At 37.0% G+C, this 21,496-nt stretch overlaps 4 protein-coding genes and 1 long non-coding RNA gene across 11 annotated transcripts in view; 1 reads left to right on the top strand and 4 right to left on the bottom strand.

The window, feature by feature from the left end:
* The window catches only part of Hml (Hemolectin), a 35,313-nt gene extending 29,874 nt beyond the window's left edge, over positions 1-5,439 (bottom strand). The window contains exons 1-9 of the mRNA XM_076409611.1: positions 5,326-5,439; positions 5,206-5,268; positions 4,940-5,088; positions 4,702-4,881; positions 4,478-4,637; positions 1,609-1,736; positions 1,449-1,544; positions 1,200-1,391; positions 963-1,144 (exon numbers count right to left, since the gene is read on the bottom strand). Coding sequence (XP_076265726.1) covers positions 963-1,144; positions 1,200-1,391; positions 1,449-1,544; positions 1,609-1,736; positions 4,478-4,637; positions 4,702-4,881; positions 4,940-5,088; positions 5,206-5,268; positions 5,326-5,393 — 1,218 coding nt within the window. The 5' untranslated portion in view covers positions 5,394-5,439. The remainder of the gene's footprint in view (positions 1-962; positions 1,145-1,199; positions 1,392-1,448; positions 1,545-1,608; positions 1,737-4,477; positions 4,638-4,701; positions 4,882-4,939; positions 5,089-5,205; positions 5,269-5,325) is intronic.
* Positions 5,440-6,288: 849 nt separating this feature from the next.
* On the top strand, positions 6,289-11,264 carry Nup107 (nuclear pore complex protein Nup107). Of its 2 annotated transcripts, XM_076409599.1 has the most exons (11): positions 6,289-6,602; positions 8,199-8,503; positions 8,557-8,857; positions 8,917-9,181; positions 9,241-9,438; positions 9,493-9,698; positions 9,751-10,011; positions 10,065-10,513; positions 10,572-10,773; positions 10,827-11,058; positions 11,113-11,264. In XM_076409599.1, exons 2-11 carry the CDS (start codon positions 8,203-8,205, stop codon positions 11,218-11,220), a joined length of 2,523 nt encoding a protein of 840 aa, XP_076265714.1. In that variant the 5' UTR covers positions 6,289-6,602; positions 8,199-8,202; the 3' UTR covers positions 11,221-11,264. The 2 variants fall into 2 exon arrangements, with proteins under 2 accessions (XP_076265714.1, XP_076265713.1); XM_076409598.1 differs by lacking the exon at positions 6,289-6,602 and having other exon boundaries at positions 8,063-8,503.
* LOC143199650 (selenoprotein M) lies at positions 7,496-8,056 on the bottom strand. The gene is made up of 2 exons (XM_076409610.1): positions 7,844-8,056; positions 7,496-7,781 (listed from the first exon to the last, which is right to left on the bottom strand). Exons 1-2 carry the CDS (start codon positions 7,928-7,930, stop codon positions 7,539-7,541), a joined length of 330 nt encoding a protein of 109 aa, XP_076265725.1. The 5' UTR covers positions 7,931-8,056; the 3' UTR covers positions 7,496-7,538.
* Positions 11,265-12,705: 1,441 nt separating the features above from the next.
* Nuak1 (Nuak family kinase 1) overlaps positions 12,706-21,496 on the bottom strand; it is a 21,127-nt gene continuing 12,336 nt past the window's right edge. For all 6 annotated transcript variants that reach the window (XM_076409590.1, XM_076409591.1, XM_076409586.1 and 3 more), the window contains 4 exons: positions 16,135-18,421; positions 14,787-14,974; positions 14,595-14,730; positions 12,706-13,810 (listed from right to left, as the gene is read on the bottom strand). In XM_076409590.1, coding sequence (XP_076265705.1) covers positions 13,687-13,810; positions 14,595-14,730; positions 14,787-14,974; positions 16,135-18,421 — 2,735 coding nt within the window. In that variant the 3' untranslated portion in view covers positions 12,706-13,686. The remainder of the gene's footprint in view (positions 13,811-14,594; positions 14,731-14,786; positions 14,975-16,134; positions 18,422-21,496) is intronic.
* Positions 19,478-20,199, bottom strand: LOC143199651 (uncharacterized). The gene is made up of 3 exons (XR_013006517.1): positions 20,078-20,199; positions 19,806-19,894; positions 19,478-19,522 (listed from the first exon to the last, which is right to left on the bottom strand). It is a non-coding gene; the product is annotated as an uncharacterized LOC143199651 (long non-coding RNA).

Genomic DNA, 21,496 nt, shown 5'->3' with positions numbered 1-21,496 from the left:
AATGGACGCCCAAAAGAGTTTGTTACCGACGAAAACATTTAAAAAATCCACAAAATGATTTTGAATGACCGTAAATTGAAATTGAATGAAATAGTACATACTCTAAAGATAACAACTGAACTTATACATCATATCATTCACGAATATTTGGGTATGAAAAAGCTCTTTGCAAAGTGGGTGCCGCGCGAGCTCACTTTTGACCAAAAACAACGATGAGATAATGATTCGGAGCAGTGTTTGAAGATCATGAAGCGCATTAAACCCGAGTTTTTGCGTTGATATGTGACAATGGATGAAACATGGCTCCAAAGTCCAATCGACAGTCATTCGAGTGGACTGCACATAATGAACCCGCTCCAAAGCATGGGAAAATGCAACAGTCGGCTGGCAAGGTTATGGCGTCTGTATTTTGGGATGCGCATGGAATAATTTTCATTGACTACCTTGAAACAGAAAGGACCGTCAACAGCGACTATTACATAGTAGAAGAAAAAGAAAGTGATGCTTCACCAATACAATACACCGTGTCACAAGTCAGTGAAAACGATGGCAAAAATCCATGAATTGGGCATCGAATTGCTTCCTCATCCACCGTATTCTCCAGATGTGGTCCCCAGAGACTATTTCTTGTTCTCAGATTTCAAAAAAATGCGCGCTGGGAAAAAATTTTCGTCGAATGAAGAAGTGATCGCCGAAACTGGGGCATATTTTAAAGCAAAGGGCAAATCGTAATACAAAAATGGTATAGAAAAGTTTTAGGGTCGCTATAATCAATGTATCACCCTTGAAGGGAATCATGTTGAATAAAAAAAACTAATTTTGCCAAGAAAATGTGTTTTACTATAGTAGGCCGGGGACTTTTCAATTGACCTGTTGTATATATAATTTAATCATAAGAAATGCTTATTGCCCAATGGACAGACTGTTGAACCATCAAGAGTAATAATAATAAAAAAGCTTACATAATCCTGCAAGTGTTTGATCTTCTTGGTTCTGTGGGTCTCAAAGATTTCCTCTTCCTCCTCACCGTAAGTCGGTTTGGTGGGAAATTGTTCGCGTTTCGGGAACAGTTCCTGCATGAACGGGTCGCTGGTATCGAACTCGTTGGACTGCGATCCCTGCGACACGACTTCGAATCCGGGAGCTTTAAAAGAACGATCATTATCACGGTATTGGTGAGCGAAGCTATGTCTACGTACGGAATAAGCACTGGGGTATGGGACTGGGCTGGAACTTTCCTTCGGAGTACAGGCAAGTGTAGGCCGGCTCTGGCGGGGACTCGAACTCGATTCCCTCGGGACAAGAGAGGCTGCAACTGAACGCCAGCATGTCCCCGGAGCAGTTGTAACCGCCGTTGAACTGCAACTGTTTGGGATTACATACTTTGGTACCTGGAAGTAGGTTCGAGTTAATAACGAGTTGAGGCTTTATGGCGTATTTATGCTCACTGTATTGGCATTGGGGACCTCTGAACTCCTGAGGACACTGACAGAAGTTGAAAGACAAGCAGTTGCCCCCGTTCTGGCAAGGTGGTGTACAGGTAGCTGACGAAATTTAACTTGGTTAAGTACCAATTCACAGTAAAGTACTGAGCGATGTGTTACCCACCTTTACAGTCAGGTATCGTGGCCCATTGACTTTTTGACGGTACCCACAGTCCGTCTTTACATACCATGGTAGTAATGGTAGAGCCATCAGGAAATTGGTAATGTGGCATGCACTCAATGGTACATTGACTGAAAAATGTAAAAGGCCGGTAGTGAATATGTGATTCCATCAAAATCATATTCAAAAATTGTTATTTTTTTATTATGTAGGTACTTGCATGTACTATTATCATTTTTCTCATTGCATCTAGGCATTTCACTAGAATTCTGGTAAGATGGGGTGAAGATACTGTGTCGATAGAACGATAGTGATTTAGCACCATGGAGAAATAGAGATTTAACATTATAGGAAATTTTGAGGAAATTTTTCGCGACGTCCAACATCTAGATGACGCTACTTTTAACTTATTACTTGCTTTAATCGGTACGCTATAAGCCGCGACGAAATCTGATTGGCTCACTTCGTTTCTATGGTCCATTCGTTGTTTATTTATTTTCCATATGCACAGCAATACTTTATGCTTATGAATATTCCGCTTCAGAGTTGATGTGAATGACTAACTTAAGATTTTGTCACTTGGATTGTCGTAATTGATCGACTTCCCATCCCTAGTCATAATATGCCACAGAAAACTCTTTTTTTTTGGCAGAAAAGCAATGAAACCGCAACGCTCAAACAGTTCGAAATGGTGTTTTCGGTCAGTTCATGTGGTAGCCATTTTCTCTCCTTTTGCTCTATTCACTAATAAGCTGTCTGAAATGTCTTTAAGAGTTCGAGTTGGATTTTCGTCCAATGAATCTGGCAATTCAGTGCCTTCGAACTTTTTTGCCCATTCGCATTCGCATTCGCCCATACAAATCGTTGAAACCAGCCAACCATATGGATATGACAGAGCAGCATTATCATAAGTTTTAAGCAATGAGATTGAAATCCTTTAGTAGCCATTCTCTCTTCTTTTGGTCACTTCTCGGATCGGATCTTTCCCATCGCACGTAAAAGCTGGAAACAGTTGACTCATCAACTGCTATGCTGTCCAAAACGTATTTGAGAGTTTAAATCGGATTTTCTTCAAACAAGTCCTGCAATTCATTGTTTCCGAACTCTTTTGGTCATCCAGGCCATTATTTGTCATTGGCATGAGAATGGCCACTTTTAAATCGTTAAAAGTAAAACTGGCAATTTGGATTGGATGCAGCAACATCATCATAACTTTCTAAAAGTGTCTGATGGACAGAATATTTCTTCAAACTAAACAACGAAAGTAATGAATGTCCACACATACAATTCACAAAAATATGAATGTTCCATGATTAGTGCCTGTATACGCTGAATAGTTCAATAATACCAAATGGAGAATCATCGAATTTAACCGTTGTTTATATAAGAGGTCAATTGAAAAGTTCTCGACCTGACACATAGATGGCGCTACTAGAATTAAGTCCATATGCATTTTAGTTAGTCCTAACTCTCAAAAGATGCGTGTATAAATTTGACAGCTATCGGATCATTAGTTTGTGAATTATAGCATTTTGAGTGAAGCTATAAGTGCTAAGTTTAGACATGATGAAATGAGCACCGAAGACGGTGAACGCAGTGGACGCCCAAAAGAGGTTGTTACCGACGAAAACATTTAAAAAACCCACAAAATGATTTTGAATGGCCGTAAATTGAAATTGAATGAAATAGCAGACACTCTATCTGAATATATAATATCAACTGAACGGATACATCATATAATTTACGAATATTCGGGTATGAGAAAGCTCTGTGTAAAGTGCAAAGTGAGCTTTTGACCAAAAACAACTACAAATGGATGATTCGGAGCAATGTTTGAAGATGATCAAGCGTAATAAACCTGAATTTTTGCGTCGATATATGACAATGGATGAAACGTGGCTCCATCATTTCACTCAAGTCCAATCGACAGTCGTCCGAGTGGACTGCACACAAAAGCGTGGAAAAACGCTTTTGTGTGCAAACGAAAAACACTCGGCTGGTAAGGTTATGGCGTCTGTATTTTGAGATGCGCATGGACTAATTTTCATTGACTACCTTGGAAATGGAAGGACCATCAACAGCGACTATTACATAGCGTTATTGGACCGTTTGAAGGGCGAAATCACCGAAAAACGACCACATTTGAAGAAAAAAAAAGTACTGCTTCACCAAGACAATGCACCGTGTCGCAAGTCAGTGAATGTGAAAGTCAAAAATCCATGAATTGGGCTTCGAATTACTTCCTCATCCACCGTATTTTCCAGAAGAAATTTCAAAAGAATGCTCGCTGAGAATAAATTTTTGTCGAATGAAGAGGCAATTGTCGAAACTGAGGCCTATTTTGAAGTAAAGGACAAATCGTACTACAAAAATGGTATCGAAAAGTTGGAGGGTCGTTAAAATCAGTGTATCGCCCTTGAAGGGAATTATGTTGAATAAAAAACCAATTGTGCCAAAAAAATGTGTTTTACTATGGTAGGACGGGGACTGTTCAATTGACCTGTTAGATAGATACCGCTGATCAAAATACATGTAAACACTTAATAGTTTGAGGACATCATTGTGAAAAATTATCATTTATAATTTTTTAAGAAGTATTTTCGTATTTTTAAGATGTTACTTTTAGGGATATCCAAGTACCAGTCCATTTTCGAATTTTGATCTTTCCTGGCGGTTCCAACAGGACGTGTGCAGTGTCGTTAAGCAGACAAAATAAAACGTTCTGCTCTTTTGTTAGCTTGTAAGGTTACATCTTATCGTTAAAGAAAATACCCAATGATAACTTGAATATAGATCTTTCAAAACTCATTCACAATTCCAACGGTACGTTTAATTTAGTTTTAGGGAAAGCAAAAAAAAATCAATCACTTACTCTGATCGGCAGGACCTCTTCGAATTTTGAGGCAAATTCGGATGATTCAAACACGGCTTATTCTCAAACTGACATTGCGGACCCGAGAAGTCTTCCGAGCAAGAGCACTGGTTCGGACTGACGCAGATGCCGTTGTTCTGGCATTCCGGCAAGCAAACAGCTGAAATAGAATCATTTTGATATAGTCTAATGAGGATTTTTCTTGTTCGAAGCCTTCCACTCACGTTGGCAGGACGGAATCTCATCGAAATCGGCTGCTTTCCATTCTCCGTCAACGCAGGTGATGGCCAGCATCGTCTTTCCATTGGGAAACTGGTAGTCTTGGATACATTCAGCTCTACAGCCACCAAAAGACGAACATTTCAATGCTGAATTCATCGGCGATGGCGGGCTACCCGTACACCCTAACCAAAAGAAATAGTTCGTCAAAAACCTCTCGATGTAGTCAAATAACACTCTCACCTCCGGAAAATAGTTTGGTTTTAGTTTTGGTCTTGGTTTTCGTTTTGAGTGAGCCGAATTTCTTCATGGAATGTCCGAACGGATTTTCGTATCCATCAGTTTCGATGCTACTTTTTATCTTGGCGCTACCTCCTCCGTAACTTCCAACACTATAATCAAAAAAGCGGTAAAACATCCATAAAAGACATGTTTAGTTTGGTAGATTTAGAATAAATGATCATCGTCTATTAATAACATGAAATTATTTATTCATCGCCAAAACTCACCCTCCAGATAAATTAATACCGCCATACTTCGTCTTCAAGAATTGGGGAACGTAACCCTCCGGTCTGTGGAAAAGAAAACAACATTAAAACCATCACTTCAGAAATCGGTACGAATCTTACTTGACATTATTGACCAAAATCACAAGAACAACCGCTAGCGCCGGGGTCCATGTCCCAAGAACCCCCATTGTCGTAACCGCCAACAGTACAAACCGAATCGAATATGCTGGAGATCGGGACACGCTAATTAATTTATCTTCTTTGCCATTTGTTTTTCTGTCCCCCACCCTCGCATCATTAAAAGTTCATAATACAATCGTAATCGCACAGATACACAAACTAACTCACAAATGTTGTGATTAGGATACAAGGTCATTTCAAAAAATTTCATTCCTTTGTTGTTTATACAAGTTCGACAATGTACATTATACTACCAATATCTCCAGTGAGGTATATAGAAATATATTTTATGAATAAAATTATAGTTTTTGCTAATATTTAAGGAAATAAGTATAATTTGGCAACGTTCCAATAACAATAATTTTTTTTTGTTATATCACAGAATATCCTTTATTAAATATTTACATTATCAATTATTATAATAAAAAGAAAAAAAATAGTTTAGTGACATCCAAAATATGGATCTAATAAAATATATATAAAGGTATATAGAGAGGTATATAGAAATATATTTTATGAATAAAATTATAATTTTTGCTAATATTTAAGAAAATAAGTATGATTTGGCAACGTTCCAGTAACAATAAATTTTTTTTGTTATATCACAGAATATCCTTTATTAAATATTTACATTATCAATTATTATAATAAAAAGAAAAAAAATAGTTTAGTTGCATCCAACATATGGATCTAATAAAATATATATATAAAGCACTAGCTATAGTTAGGTAAACATTATCATATTAGAAAATAATACAAATTTTTAATACAATTTTAGAATGAAATTGACAGTGACATTGACAATTATAAAATTATTTGACAACTTGTCATTTATTTCCTTTTTTTGCCAAACAATCAAATGAAACAAGTCACAATCAAATGTCAGTTGCAATGTGAATGTTTGAAGTTCCGTACAAGAAATACAAGAAAGCTGAATTTCCATATATATTTCGATATGTCCGAGGTTCGAATTGCGGTTGTAACTGTCATAAGAACTTTTTGCATTAGCTGAGATACCACACGTTCCAGTTTATACCGGAAACTCACAGGTTTGATACGGAACGACATAGAGCTTAAATTAGTAGCTCTGATATCCATACACAAATTCGACTGTACGAACCCGCTGTGTGTAATTATTGATTATTTTACTCGGATATTTTTATAAAAAAAATGTGGGTGCATTAGCAAAACAAAGGAAGAGGAAACTAATATCTAATGTAAGTTTTGCATGTTTTTGATAAGTATGTCAAGGATAGTTTCCGATAAACCGTCTGGATTTTGTGCAATACATTTGCCAGCTAACGCGTGTGTGATTAGGTTTTTTGGCAATACCGAAACAGGAAGCGTTGCTGAGTAGGTTCCTGCATCTGATGCGATTTCTAAAATTCTGGTGTTTACTAGTATAAATATTCCCGGAACTCTTGTCACCATCCAATTCTGGCGATATTTTTATCATTCACGTCAACCAATTTCACCCCCAAACTTCCTTTATCATCCTCAATAAATATAAATTGATTTATTCACAAACAAAATAACTAATAAAACTATATTGTGAATAAAAATATAAGAATTAATTTAAAAATTGACGAAGACGTATGCAACACAATATTCACTAGTCGTCATGGAAGTTGTCTATAATTGCGTTTAATATAATCATCGTTATACAAATGGTAGTGGCGTCAGTTTTAATACCTATCGATAAAAAACAAATAAGCATGGCGACATCCACCCTTATCAATTGTTTGATATTTTGCATATACACACACAATTTAGCGATTTTACTAAGTATACTTGCAATTAGTAATATTGACAAAATAATAAACATTTTATACAATACAATATAATCTTTTAACACATAAAATGTAAATATATGCAATTAAATATATCTTTGTGAAAACATTTAAATAACTTAATCAACAAAGTCCCTTTAATATCATTAAAATATCAGAAGATCATTAAATATCAATCCTAATTATGTAGTGTACTCAAAGTGATGAGCACTTCAAATTGTCAGAAACCTCTTTAAATTAAACTAAAATTATATTTTGAATGACTGGCATTTTCATCTAGGTAAAAATTATTTTGCAAAAGGAAAAAAATAATGACAATGTTACAAAAAGATATAACTTAATATATTACAATGTTACATGATTTTACAGTTCATTTTCAGTATCAGCATTCATCTGAAAGCCTCTAGATTCCAACAGACGGTTGCAGGATTTCCTGTTCAAGTTTCTCAGCTCGTGCCGTTCAATCTCCTCGTCCGCGGCATTGAAAAATAACAGTTCTGGTGGATTCCCTGGAATCCTTTTCCATTCGATACCATATTTGGGGATATCCTCATAGATGAAAGCGCGTACTTCCGGAAGTCGATTGAGAGAACAGCCCGGGCAACTCTAAAAGTATATTGAGCGCATAATATAAGAAGTCATTAAAAGGGTGCGGATAACTAGCTTACTTCAATCCGGGCACTGACGATTTTCTTGTCTTTTTCTGCTTGTGAACAAGCAACAATTAATAATATTGCCATGATATAGGCCCTCATTGTAAACCTATGTTGTGTTAAACAAACGAATACTGAATTATCACAAAAAAATTTTATTAATTAACCCTAAATAACTTAAACTTGAATTGGTTTGTCAAGATCAAGATTAATTTACGTATTTGAACTACTTGTGACACATAATAACTAATATGAATTCAAAGAGAGGGCTGTCAAATAAATATTTTAAATTCCAAGGGAGGTTATGTTACTAGCGGTTTTCGTTTGTTTACATGCGTTAATTTTCTAATAGTTTTACTTTTGTCCAAAGCAACATGGATAATGATCTAAATCGCTCAGTAAGGCTGCTAGAAGATGCACTATCTACGCCCAGCCGGGGCTTATTCAAAAAGCCTCAAAAATCACTCAACGAACTAACGAATATGAGCCTAACTTTAGCACCCCACGAACTTCAACGACTCAACACCACTCAATATCTGTACAACGAAACAATGACTGATTTACTCCAACAAGATAAAACCTTAACTGGCTCAGTGATACAGAATGAGACTCCTTGGAAAACAACAGTTGACAGTTTATACACTGAATTTTTTGAAGTTCTACAAGGATATACTGGTAGATTACTACATTCATTAACAAGGCATTCTTTATTGTCTCTTATTTTTTAGCTAATAAAGATATACTAGAAATCGTATCAGAGTTGGCCTGTTGTTGCTCAGATGCTCTGAAAGTAATAAGAGGACTTCACTCTAAGGCAGTTGTAAATAATATCGAGGAAGAAAATTGGCTTGAAAAAGAAAGAGATACTTGGAGATTATTATTCATATTATACCAAGACAGATTCATGAGTCAGAATGTCATGGATGAGGATATTCCTATACAGTATTTTGGTAAATCAGAGAAGATCTGTGTTGAAAATCTGTTTAAAAGGGAAAGCTTAGTCAGAGAGTGTCAGCTTGTCATAGATTGGTAATTTTTGTGTTATTATTTCCTGTTATCGAGAACACCAGTTTTTTCCACATTTTCAGGTTGGAAGCTGAAGCTTCAGAAAAAGAAGATAAAACCCTACATTTTTCAGATTCTACAGTTGGTTGGGAAAATACATTACACCAGTTAGAGTCTTCAGATACTATAGCTTTTGGTAGTTCAAGACAAATTGTAGATAAACTGGATCCTGATGCTCCCCACTATCAGAAAAAATGCCTTCATGATTTAGATGCAGATGATGAGCAGAGATTAAATAGATATATATTTGAACAGATAAGGTGTGGGAAACTGGAAGAAGCAGAAAAAGTATGTTTAATTATAATAATGTCAATATAAGTTGACAGCTATTTTTGATAACATTCTAGCTGGCTAGACAGTGCGGTCATGCTTGGAAAGCAGCCATCTTTGAAGGATGGAGATTGTTTCATGATCCAAACATCAAAGAAACAACAACTGACACTGATGATGGATATGAAGACATGGAAGTGAATGAACTGAAAGATATTGAGGGTAACAGCAACAGAGATATTTGGAAAATAATGGCACTAAGATTTTGTAAACAGGTACATATAATATATAACAAGTAGCTTAACAATAAAGTCATGATAATATTGCAGGATTGGATAAGTCTTTATGAGAGAGCATCAGTGGGTGTGTTTTGCGGGCATATCAATTCAGTACTACCTGTCTGTAACTCTTGGGAAGATTGTTTATGGGCTTACATGAAATCAATGGTTGATATTAGGGTAGAGTCAGAAATTAGAGACTGTTGCACGAAAAACAATAAATACTTACCTTTACCTGATGAATACTGGCTCCAACGGTAAGTATGTTATGTAAGTCTTTGCAGAAATCCATAAACTTTATGTTTATAGAATGTCTCTCAATGATGTTTTTGCTAATATGGAGTCATCTAAAAACCGAAATGTTCGGGAACAATCCAAGGAACCAGAACATATCATCCAGAAATATATTATTTTGGACGAAATTCCCTCTCTATTAAAGGAACTTGAAGAATGGGTGGAAGGTGCGAATGTTTCCGTGCATTTCTTGCGGTTTGCCGCTCATCTAGTGCTGTTCCTGGACCAGATCGGCCATGGAAATAAACAGTACAGCATTGAGAAAGTTCTAGAGGCGTAAGTTTTTAGCCTTCAAAAGTAAACTTTAAAACCACCCGGTTTTCTTTCAGTTACATAAAACGTCTTATGGATATGAAAGAAACGCGTCTGGTAGCTTTCTACGTGAGTAAATTGAGCCCCAGCAACCAAATACAAATATATGCTCAATATTTGGAATATATACTTGAATATGATGAACGGAAAGTGGCTTTGGAATACGCGGAAGAATGCGGCCTTGATGTGTTAAGTGTAGCCAGGCAGGTGGTGGAAAATATTAGACGCCGCCCTGAAGAACTGGATAACGTTGGGAACTTGCAGCAAAAGTTGACCGAAACAGATACCTTCAAAATATCATCCATTGACTGGTTACTGTTTTATGACAGTCAACGAGCCGACGCCATGGCCCAAACCAATGCCTTGATGTTCAACTTTTTGACATTGGGTAAGTTGGATGCGGCCCAGTTGGCTTTCGACAAGTTACCAAATGACTCTGTGAAACTAGTGTCAGACGAACATGGAGGTAAATAACATCATTATTTCGCTAACAATTATTTTTAACTTATACTTGTTTTTTCCAGAGAAAAATACTAAAATAGTTCAGACAGTAAAAGAACATCTCAGTTACAAGTCCTATTTGGAGGCATACGAAGCTTTCAATGAGTGGTTCAAGCAGGCCAAGAGCAAACCAATTGAACCTGAAGAACTGCCAGAAAGTGCACAATTTCCAGAGAAGGTAGCTCATCAACATAGAGTGTCTCAATATAAAGCTGAATTGGAGAGGCAAAAGTTTTTAATATCCGTTGAGATCATCTTCTTAACAGATACATTTTTAGGTGGAAACTAACAACGTCACATCTTTCAAAATCAGCAAAAGCACTGCTTTATAACGTGCTGTTGTTTCCTGAAGGTTGGCTAGTCGGTGCCAAAGATGCCCAACACTTGAGGAAGTTGGTCATCCCAGAAATCACGACATTACTGTATTCAGTCCTTTCTGAAAGTGAGCTCCACCAAGAATGCGTTCAGCTGGCTGATGTCATAGCAGCGGAAAGTCATTGCTTATACAAGGTAAAGTTAAAAAGGATCAATCACCACATCTGGTTTATTTTATTGCCTTTGCAGGATTTCTCTAGGGAGCAAATTGCGAATCTACTGTTTAAAATCTCGGAAAGCTCACTAATCCTCACCACTCTTAACAAAGATGCTTGGGGAAACGAGATAACGGCCTAGATCTTTAATTATACATGCTTTTTAAATTAAATTATATTGATTTTGAGGAAATGTTTTATTTTATACCAGTCACCATTTACAACTGAATATCTGTTTTTTTTAACTAGTAAATTACTAAAATAATTGATAAAAGGTTAATATTTATCATTTATAATATACTTATCAAATTACTGTTAATAATCAGAGTTTTTTCCGTTTTTCCCATGTGTTCCAGCTAGGCAAGTTATGTAGTTCGTTTCATTTTATCTACATATTTTCATTACTTCATTTATGTATCAATATAATTTCGATCGTTTATACATATTTTTGATCCAAAATATATATTGAAATACAATAAATTTAACAAAAAAAACAAGCTTTAGTTTTTTAATAAAATAATAATTTCTTTATTTACATTTTTAAATAAAATTGCATCATTCTTTACTTATTTATTCCACTATTCAGTCTTTAAAACAGTAGCAGTCATATTTTTTCCTAAGTAAATTTATTTATTTCTAGCTATCATTTTATGTAACATTCTGGAATTTCACCATAATTCTTCTATGGGTTTTGTTAATATACTGCTTTCTACTTTCCCTTGTGTTCCGCATGAGGACACTAACAAATGAGGAATTAAAAATTTACAAATTATGTGAATTATGAATGAATCCAGATGGCGGGATTTTCATTCTGTCCGGATGGTTTTAAGACGAGCATGCGCCGTAGCGTTCATTATAATTTACAGGAAACTACTTCGATATCGACTTATACAACCATATATACATGAGGACATTGCATGTAGGCGCCTCCACCCAATTATTTATATAGATAAAAATATATAAATGAAATTTTCACATGTCTTATACCGTCCGATAAAATTATCCTACAAATAAAATAAAATGTAACTTTATATGACGAAACTTCTTAATCGTTAAATCATAACTACCATAAACATTTAATAGTTCCAACAATACGGGAATTACCACAAGTAATTCTTAAACAACACTGACACTCATGTTTTAACTCACCTATTTTCCGTCATAAAATTGTTTCAATTTCAATAAGGACTGGTTTAAAATTGCTCTGGCTGCATTTTGCGGTACGGCGCTGCCAAACTTACGTCACAATGGAAAATTACACGCCCGTAGTCAACTTACACGTACAACAGAAACGGAGATTAATCTACTGTATTAGAATTGTAGCCAAGTACAATTAAAGTAGAGCCTAAAATATTTGGTTATATATTTTGTGTCACCGATCTGACGGTTATTAGTTGCTTGATTTGGGTATATTTCGTTTCATTGGAATTTACTTATTTTTGGAGCATATTATACAAACATTTTAGGTCTAAAAATTCTTCCTCAATATGAGCTTTAACCTCATTCGTTTTCCAAAAAATGGGAGGCAAAATTCTCGCTAAGCCGATTAATTAATATATAGAGAAAGAAATGTAGTAAAACAAATAAAGAGATACTGGTGTTTAATTTAGTAAATAATACTACCACATTCCGATATTATTCTTTATTACATTTTTTTATAAAATCACAAACATTAACATCCTTTACATAACAAGTCCACACAGCAAACTCAAGAACTTGATTTCGACTGTTTCTAATAAATACTCCATAACAATGTCAATGTGTAAATATGTCATAAATAGATATAACTCAACAAGATCTCGGAGAGAATGAAAAACATAGCTCTTGTAGGATGCGCGGTAGTATTGCAACAATAAATGTAGACTCTTTGGGAAGCACCAACAATGAAATCGTTTTGCTAGATACATTTTTTTACGTCCGTATGTCGTTAATGAACCAACGCAAAAATTATATTACAGGATAATGTTAAATTAACAATGTTAAGAGAGAAGGGGTGCATAATTGTCAATAGTATAACAGTAGTGTTATATATATAAAAAAATGTACCTAGACGGGTTTAGTTAACTGTTAAAACTGCAATTTGTATATTAATTAATCCTTACTGAAAAGAAATAATGATAAATAGTAAAGAAAAAAGATATACTAATAATAAATAGCGAAAAAATATTACGTGAGCATTAAACCTATTCAACTAAATCTAGAAGGCGTCGACTGGCAGCACCAGCGACCTTTTAAAAAATAAATACTTCGTTCTCTCGACGCGTTTCTCCCTTTGTATTTTGAAACTGATATTTCACTAAATTTCTCTTAAAACTATAAGCAAAGAATAAAATAAAAAATTTACAGAGACTGGCTACCATGCCTCACACAAACATCACGGTATCATGTTCTAGACGAATTCTAGCGTAAATTGCGGGAAATCCTTAATTTACCGAGATGAACCCTAACGAGTACGATTTTTCGACAAAATTTTTCGTGTCCTAGGAGGACCGAAATGTAGTTATGATTTTCGATGCGTATCACTTGATGTAGAGACCAAAAATAAAAAGAACGCAAATCAAATAAACGATAAAGTCCGTAACAAATGGGGGCAGTTTGAGGATTCTGGTTAAATAGGTTCGGAGGTGGTGGGCGATTGAATGAGATGGGCGTGTCTGTCCGAGTAGTATTGCTCGTTGGCCGGTGACACCGATCCTCTGTCTAAAGCTGAACGATGGGTATACGGGCTGTGTCTAAAAAAGTCAGAGTTATACCGTGACAGGTTCGACGACGACCTAGAATACGATATACAGAAGGGAACGTTCGAATTAGCGCATGCGCACAATCGGCTATTTGCTCTCTCTCTCTCTTTTTACCTACAGTGTGTATAATCCACCATTTTAAAATATGCTTTAATCGAATGAAAACAAATAATATAGAATATTTACTATATTATAATATATATCTATATAATAATATAGAATAATTGCATTAATTAATATTGTTTAAGTTAATATGATAATAACAATATTAAAAGTAATTATAACTTTTATAGTCATTTTGTTGTAATTAACTATTCATTCATTTTAGGGTAGTAAATGTACAGTAGTCAATTCATTACTGGGGTTCGTACATCAAAAATAGTAGCAAAAATTGCAGTAACTGATAAAAATTAGACTTTTATTCATTATTTTAGTAACAATTTAATTTTTCTTTTATAGGTGAAGTATTATAATAATATAAAAAATTAGATAGAATTTTGCAGGCTGCAAGAGTAGTGAAGGACGATACTTTTAAAAGATCAAATTTACTAATAAGAGTTGACCTGAATCGAATAAACAAAACATCTAGGTACTCTCAAGGTGGGGGAGTCAAACAAACAACGAAAAAAGAATATATATTTTGATAAGAGAGCATAGGTATTTTTATATTTTTTTGGCATTCCTACCTTAAACTATTCAAATAAATGAAAATGCGCATGTCTTAAACCGGCATTACCTTCCGTTTACTGTATCCTCGACGACCTCACTCACTCACCTTTTTGGTGTTGCACTTGTCAATAGATCATCCAAATGGGCGTCAGAGTCAGAATAGAGGCCTCTGGTCACGCTGCTCGGTCTGGCGATTCGACTGCTGTAGGTCTGATACGAGCCCGGCAAGTTTTGATAGGAACCTGCAAAAAATCACCCCGGTAAATACGGACGCCACGACTCTCGGTTCACAACATGCCGATCAACGACTGGTGGTGAGATCCGGGTACGTTCTGATAGTTGTGGCCGAGGGGATTGTGCGGCTGGACGTTGACGTAATCGTTCAGGACCGAAGCGCTCCTGGTGTAAGGCTTGTACTCTCTCGGGGTAGATGACGCCGAACTTCCGCCGGTACTAACCTCGGGGATGTAGGAATTGAAGCTGGGCCTGAAAATATACGGGGCCTTAAATTGTATTCAACCTTTACTTTATCGTGTAGGATATGACACATCTCAGTCCTAACAGGCCGTAACAAGAGATATTAGTCTATTCAAAATAAGAGTGAACTCAAGTCATCAAGATGTTTAATGTATTGCCTGCCGCAATTTGTAAATTTGTTTCTAAGTCAGACAATATTTTCTTTTTCATTTTATACTATTTAGAAAGCGACACAATGCTATCTGATAAGTCTGAACATGTAACCGAACCTGCCTGCATCTGAATGCAAAAGTTGTAGGTTGTCAAGAGTCTACAAAATTCTTCAAAATATTAATTATGATTACAGTTTATAATCCGGCAAACGTTGCTTTAACGCTTTGCTTGTTTTGATAAATTTCAAATCACAGCGTATATCGCACTGATTGAAAGTGCCGAAGCCAGACAGAAGAGATTTCGTCTCTAATCAGACATGGATATTTTACAATGGGAGCAATATACAATAAAAAGGTAAACGTTGGAATAACAATTGATTAGGTTTTATTAGTCATAGCACCTTTGGTTTGGATGAATTTGATCAGACACACTGAAGAAATGGAGAGGTATGGAAAAGTGTTCGATCTAAATATAATAAAATACAACCCTAACCTACAAACTATTATAACTGTGTAATTAATTGTAGTTTTAGATTAGATGTACTGTAATGTTAAAATAAATTATATCTGATAACAGTATATTTGTTTAATCATTTTATTTAGATAAGAATTTTGTTGTATATCAAAGCCCAACTGAACTAAAACTCAGAGTTGATGCGGCAACGTTTTGGCGTCACCAATTTAGATGACGTGAGTTCACTGTTTTATTAAACGAACTACGAAAGTAATTTAAACTTAGTGCATAAGGTAAAAAATGTTATCCTTAAGAATATAAAAGTTTAATATATTTTGTAATTTTGTCATTAAAACTGATAAAAAATGTTTAATTACCTCTGATTTTTACTTAAATGTGATTGTTACAATGTAGAAATAATATTAGATACATAACATTGACCAACAAATCTGTATAAGCAAATCTTATGATGTTTTACGTCTAAAATATGCCGCATCCCACCTAGTAAAGGGCAGGTATTTTAGTCACCTGGTATACGGAAGGTTAGTTATGACGTTGTTTACCTTCTACTGACGCTGGGACTCCTGTATCGGTCCAGCGAATTATACTCTGGCTTATTGTAGTCCTTGTACAAATCCAAATCTTTATAAGTCCCGATGAGGCTCGGCTTCCGAGTTCGTTTTTTCTCGTTGAATCTAGTGTAGAAGCTCTTCCTTCTGATGCGGTCGCTAACCGACTCTCCTTCATCGCCCGAATATAATGCGTGACCGTTGTAAGATTGTGGAGAATGCAGGTCCGTGAGATGATGGAAATCCGAGCAAGCGGACCATGAGTCACACGACAGGTAATCGTCAGTGGGCGATAAAATGGTCGAACTATCATCGGTAGTTACCGAATGGCGATTCTCCTGTTTCATATCGTCGATGGTACGAACCTCGGGCTCCACAATTAGGGGCGTGTTTGGTTTAGAGGGTACCCTGTTTAAGTCCAACTTTAGGTGCCTCCTGTCCGGCTTGGTCTGGTTGTCCGATCTGTCGGCGGTCGGGTTTTTGTTCGATTTCGGAGGTTCAGGGAGACTGTCCAGGTTCAGACTGCGCCTGAACGAGTTCACGGGCAGTTTGGACTTGGATTTGGTCGAGGATTCAGTATTATCCGGCACGATGTCGTTCTTATTACCGTTATAACTCTGCTGAAAGTGCTTCATCTTATCCAAGAGGAGGGATTTGGGACGTTCTTTCTTCTCCGCGTTCTCGGCTTCGATTTTATTTATTTCTTTCGCGCCCTTTTCCTTGGTCTTCTTCTCCTCTTTACTTTTAGTCTTCTTGACCGGTTTCTCCTTCTTCTTGTCCTGCTCCTCGTACTTCTTGAACAGGCCCAGTATTTTGGTCACGCTTTTCTTGCTGGCCTGAAGGGGCTTCGACCCAACGGCCAGGTCCTCCACCGACACGGCGCGCTTGATCAGACCGCTCTCGGTGCACGACTCCAGATGCCTGGGCAGGCTCTGCTCCCTCAGGCGCGTGATGGCGCTCTCCACCACGGACTTCTTGTCGAGGAGGGCCCGGGCCTCGTCCGGATCCTTCGCGGCCACCGAGTTCGACCGGAACTTCTCCAGCTTCTTCTCGATGCTCTGCAACAGCTTGTTCTTGTGCGCCTTGTCCTCCTCATTTATCGTCTTGTTCGCTTCGTTTTTGTCTTCCTTGCTCGGCTTGTCCTTCTTGCCGAAACCCTTCCTCAGCCGGCCGATCTTCGTTTCGGGTTTTTCAGCCGGGGGAGGCGACATCTCCTCCTTGCCGGGCGTCTTGGCCCTCTCCGTGTTGTCGTTCGGGTAGCTCTTGGGCCGGGCGATACGAGACAGCCTCGATTCCTTCTTCGCGGGAGACGGAGGATTAGGATCAGATGCTTTGACATTGACGTAGTCGTGTATCGTGGGTGAGAGTTCCGCTTCTGTTCTACTCGGATTGGTCGGGACCGACGGGACTTCGACCGAAACGTTGACGTAATCGTGAACGTCCTTCGCGGGAGGAGGGGATTTCGCTTCCAGTTCCTTGGAGGGCGTCTTACTGCGTCGGCTCTCATCGCCTCGCGACCTCGACCGGAGCCTGCTCTTGCGTTTATCTCGGATCTCCTTCAGCACCTGCTGGGTTTCCCGCTCTCGTTCCTTCTTCTCCTTCAGGTAGACATTCTCCTCCTTGGGCTCGAAGAAGTCCGGCCGTAGGAACCGGGATATACGCCGGGGCGATGTCTGGGCAGCTGGCTTCCTCTCGATCTTGGACGGTTCCAATGTCGAGGGTGACACGGCGCCGGACACGTACCGGTCGTACCTGGACGGCGTCTCCGAGACGGTAGCCCCGGGACCGTGCAGATCGACGCGCGCTATCCTGGGTTCCCGGGTACTGATCGGGCGGGACACCTTCGGCCTCGCGTAGGCGAATTTGAAGTTGCCCTTGGGCTCGGCGCCGATACTGGACGAGCGCACGCTGAACTCGAACGGCCGGTACTCCTCCTTGGCGGCGGAGCACTTGGGCAGGAAGGATCTCGGCGTCGTCCGCCCGGCACCTATACCGCTCTCGTCCGCGTTCCTCCTGGGCAGCGTGGAGCTCGTCCTGTCCGCTGACCTCCTGCGTTCCACCTCAGGTCTCTCCGTCTCATCGCTCGTCTTCGAGCTCAGCGTCCTGCGCAGCTTCTTCACCTCGGCGGGCGTGAGCTGGGCCAGCAGCTGCTTCTCGATGCGTCGGGACAGGCCCGGGGTCAGGTACGACAGCGCCAGTTGATCCTCCTCGCTCAGGTTCAGCTTCTTCAGGTCCAGCTCGGCTAGATTAAGGTTCTCCCGGCCGTTGTCGGTGTGATCATCTGGAAAAGGGGTGAACGCTCGGTGAATATTTTCAACGATAGCGGATCCAGTCTCCTACAGTTCGTACGACAAATTCGTCACCAGTAAATCTCCCAAAACAACGATAATTAAGCACTAAGCGGACATTTTTGTTGAACGTACTGTACCATACCGACTGGACCCACCCTAACGATTCGATTCTATGCTCATTGCAATTAATTATGAAGTAACACCATGCGAGTTAAACTGTCGTGATATAAAAAAACACACCAAATGTACTAATCGAGAGAGAAAAAATGATAAAAAAAATAATAAATATTCACCTACCTTAGTATTGTGTTAGTGTGTGAATTTTTGGCACAAAACGTGGTTGGCAGCTTGAAAAGAACACATAAAAAATAACGAAAAATTAGTAAAAAGATCGCAAAAAAGAAAAAATTTCGACTAAAAAACAATGAGCCTATCGCGTGATTCGTGCGCAATGAACGAAAGGAAAAAAAATCGCAGCGCCTATCATTCACGTCAATTAACTAGAAGCGACGACAGTCCATGGCAAATTTGATGATGAGAAGCGAACAAAAATTATGATAAAAACACGCAAAATGTCGTACTCTGAAGCTGATCAAGAAGCAGGAAAAAACAAAATATTTATAACCAAACAAATGTCTAGAAATATTTTGTATACACTTTCAGTTCAAAATGTTTTTTGATTAAATTGAGTGGTATAAAAATCGGTATCTTCGGTTGTTCTTGACGTTCAAAGTACGAAACCAGGGGCCTGTAAGACTTGGCACTATGTAAAAGTTCTAAAGAAAACAAAACGACGGAAAAATTGACTAGAGGGAAGTAAACAAGATATAATATATAACTGGCTAGTTGAGCACATGCGCACTTAAAATAAGTAACATTTCAATGTACTTTAGTTATGTTTAACGATTTGATTATTGATATGCCCGTATTAAATTTAGAAATAAATTTAACTAATAATAATATTGTCTGTCTTTGAAAAACAATTCATCACAATACGATTACCATTATCAATATTTTAGGGAAATTAATGGAATTGAAAATTGAAAAACTTAACTCAAATTAAGATCGAATTTTTATCGATACTTATTATACTTAACCTCTTTCCCTCAATAATTTAAAATAATATAAATAAAAGTTTTTACCGATATATTGAAAACACTAATAAAATCGAAAGAAACAAAATATTACTTATGTCAAATATAGTATTATATTTCAATATTGAAATAACAGAATCTCAATTAATGGAATTGTAAGTTGAAAAACTTAAATTAAAATCGAACTTGTATCAATAAAAAATTATTATACTGAACCTCTTTCTTTACTAAATAACTTAAAATAATGTAAGTAAAAGCTTTTAATTGATTTATGGAAAACATTAATAAAAACTAAAAAGATACAACAAAATTGATGTGAAATATAATGTATTTCGATATTGAAGTGTCGATATACTCAATTATGTATATCTACATATTATTAATATATTTTCTTTGCATTTAGCTTGTTTATACCACCTATATGCTAAAATGTTCTTGTATGTTTGGATTCTTTCCTTGTAACTTAATATCTTTCATCTAATAGAATATATGTACAATATTATCTGCAACAGTGTCAGTACACACATTCTTATCAAATATACATGTTTACACATTATATTTATAATAACCACTAGGAAAAAATACCCTAATATATACAAATTTAACATTCCCTACCAAATAATGTTAGATAACTAACTACATTTTACATTGTCTTAGTTAATTTTCCGAATAAATTTTGTAACAGAATTATATACAGGTACTTAGTGGGATTAATATATTATTCATAAACTCTACTTAGCTCTCAGTTTCGCTATAATGTCTTAATTTCTCCAAGTATCAGAAAAATACTAGTGATTTGTAATTTTTTTTCTGAATTTCATCAAATGTTCACAATCGTGTATAACTTATTAACAAATATGTAAAAACATAACCATATAATTAGCAAATTATGAACATAACCTGATGTAGATTATCAGAATGCGCATGCCCATAACGAACTAATCACGTACTACATCTCGTTCGTTTCCCCGTAGTCTCGGAAAAATCGATAAAACTGGAAAACTGAAAAGTTACTGTTGTAGAGGCCGCGCATATATCAAGAGTGTGGTTGGTAGCATTGTATCGTGCATGCATCAGCCTACCGAACAGTAGTCGATCGAGAATGTTGATGGTTTGTTGGCAGGTAGCCGGTAGCGTAGGAGGCTTTGGTTAGTGGGTGCCGGTCCGCTGGTTGGCAGCCGGTCCGCAGGGCACATGCACTGTGACGCGCACGCGCGCTGCAAAACGCAACACTACGGTCAACACGACATGCCGAAAATCCCGTCACGTCTTGATGCGCCCGCGCAAATCCCAATTAATAACGCTAGCACGCGCACAAACCTAAAGAACATGGATGCCATATACCCATAGGTTTCACTAAACCAAATTGTATTGTATCCAAACTAATGACACGGATGTTATAGTTTTGTGACATTTGATCGGTTCGTTAAATATAGCCATAATCAGATCACTTGTTATACAACTACATATAGCAATTAAGTTTTTTTTCCTGGAGACATTCTAAACTTTAAAAAAAAATTCAAGAAAAATATTTAAAAAGAATCACCAATAATTTCAAAACTCAAATTATATCCTACGAATGCCTATGAAATATCCATAACTACAATATTTTTGAATAAATACATTAATTTTTTTAAAACATGTATCCATTTTGTTTAAATATCATTTTTATTATTCTCATGATCCAATCAAATGTCATCTACAAAACAGCTGCGCCACCAATTTGCCATACCCAATTGTCATATTCTCTATGTATGTCTTAATATACTTATAAGTTTAAGTCTTCCAACTTATTGAAGTGTATTGTGTAATTGAAAATTTCAACGTCTTAAACTGCACTCTGTATGATATTGCTTGTTAACTTACTTGTTTTTTATATCATATTTATCGACTACACTTATAAGCAAAAATATGCAAACTATACGTTGGCGGTATTTATGTACAAACTAACCTCAGCTTTTACGACGGCCA

Source organism: Rhynchophorus ferrugineus, unplaced genomic scaffold (genome assembly GCF_030347505.1).
Source record: "Rhynchophorus ferrugineus isolate W39M unplaced genomic scaffold, kcgeb_rfMv2 rfM7, whole genome shotgun sequence".
Taxonomy (NCBI): domain Eukaryota; kingdom Metazoa; phylum Arthropoda; class Insecta; order Coleoptera; family Curculionidae; genus Rhynchophorus; species Rhynchophorus ferrugineus.
Note: the sequence above shows the minus strand (reverse complement) of the source record. Positions and strands in the feature narration are given on the sequence as shown.

Excerpts from the sequence above, each read along its gene's own strand:
- LOC143199650 (XM_076409610.1), bottom strand. The coding sequence starts at position 7,930 with ATGAGGGCCTATATCATGGCAATATTATTAATTGTTGCTTGTTCACAA. Across the intron at positions 7,782-7,843 it reads TCGTCAGTGCCCGGATTGAA|AGTTGCCCGGGCTGTTCTCT; the intron begins GTAAGCTAGTTA and ends ATATACTTTTAG.
- Nup107 (XM_076409599.1), top strand. The coding sequence starts at position 8,203 with ATGGATAATGATCTAAATCGCTCAGTAAGGCTGCTAGAAGATGCACTA. Across the intron at positions 10,514-10,571 it reads AGTGTCAGACGAACATGGAG|AGAAAAATACTAAAATAGTT; the intron begins GTAAATAACATC and ends TGTTTTTTCCAG. Across the intron at positions 10,774-10,826 it reads TATAAAGCTGAATTGGAGAG|GTGGAAACTAACAACGTCAC; the intron begins GCAAAAGTTTTT and ends ATACATTTTTAG.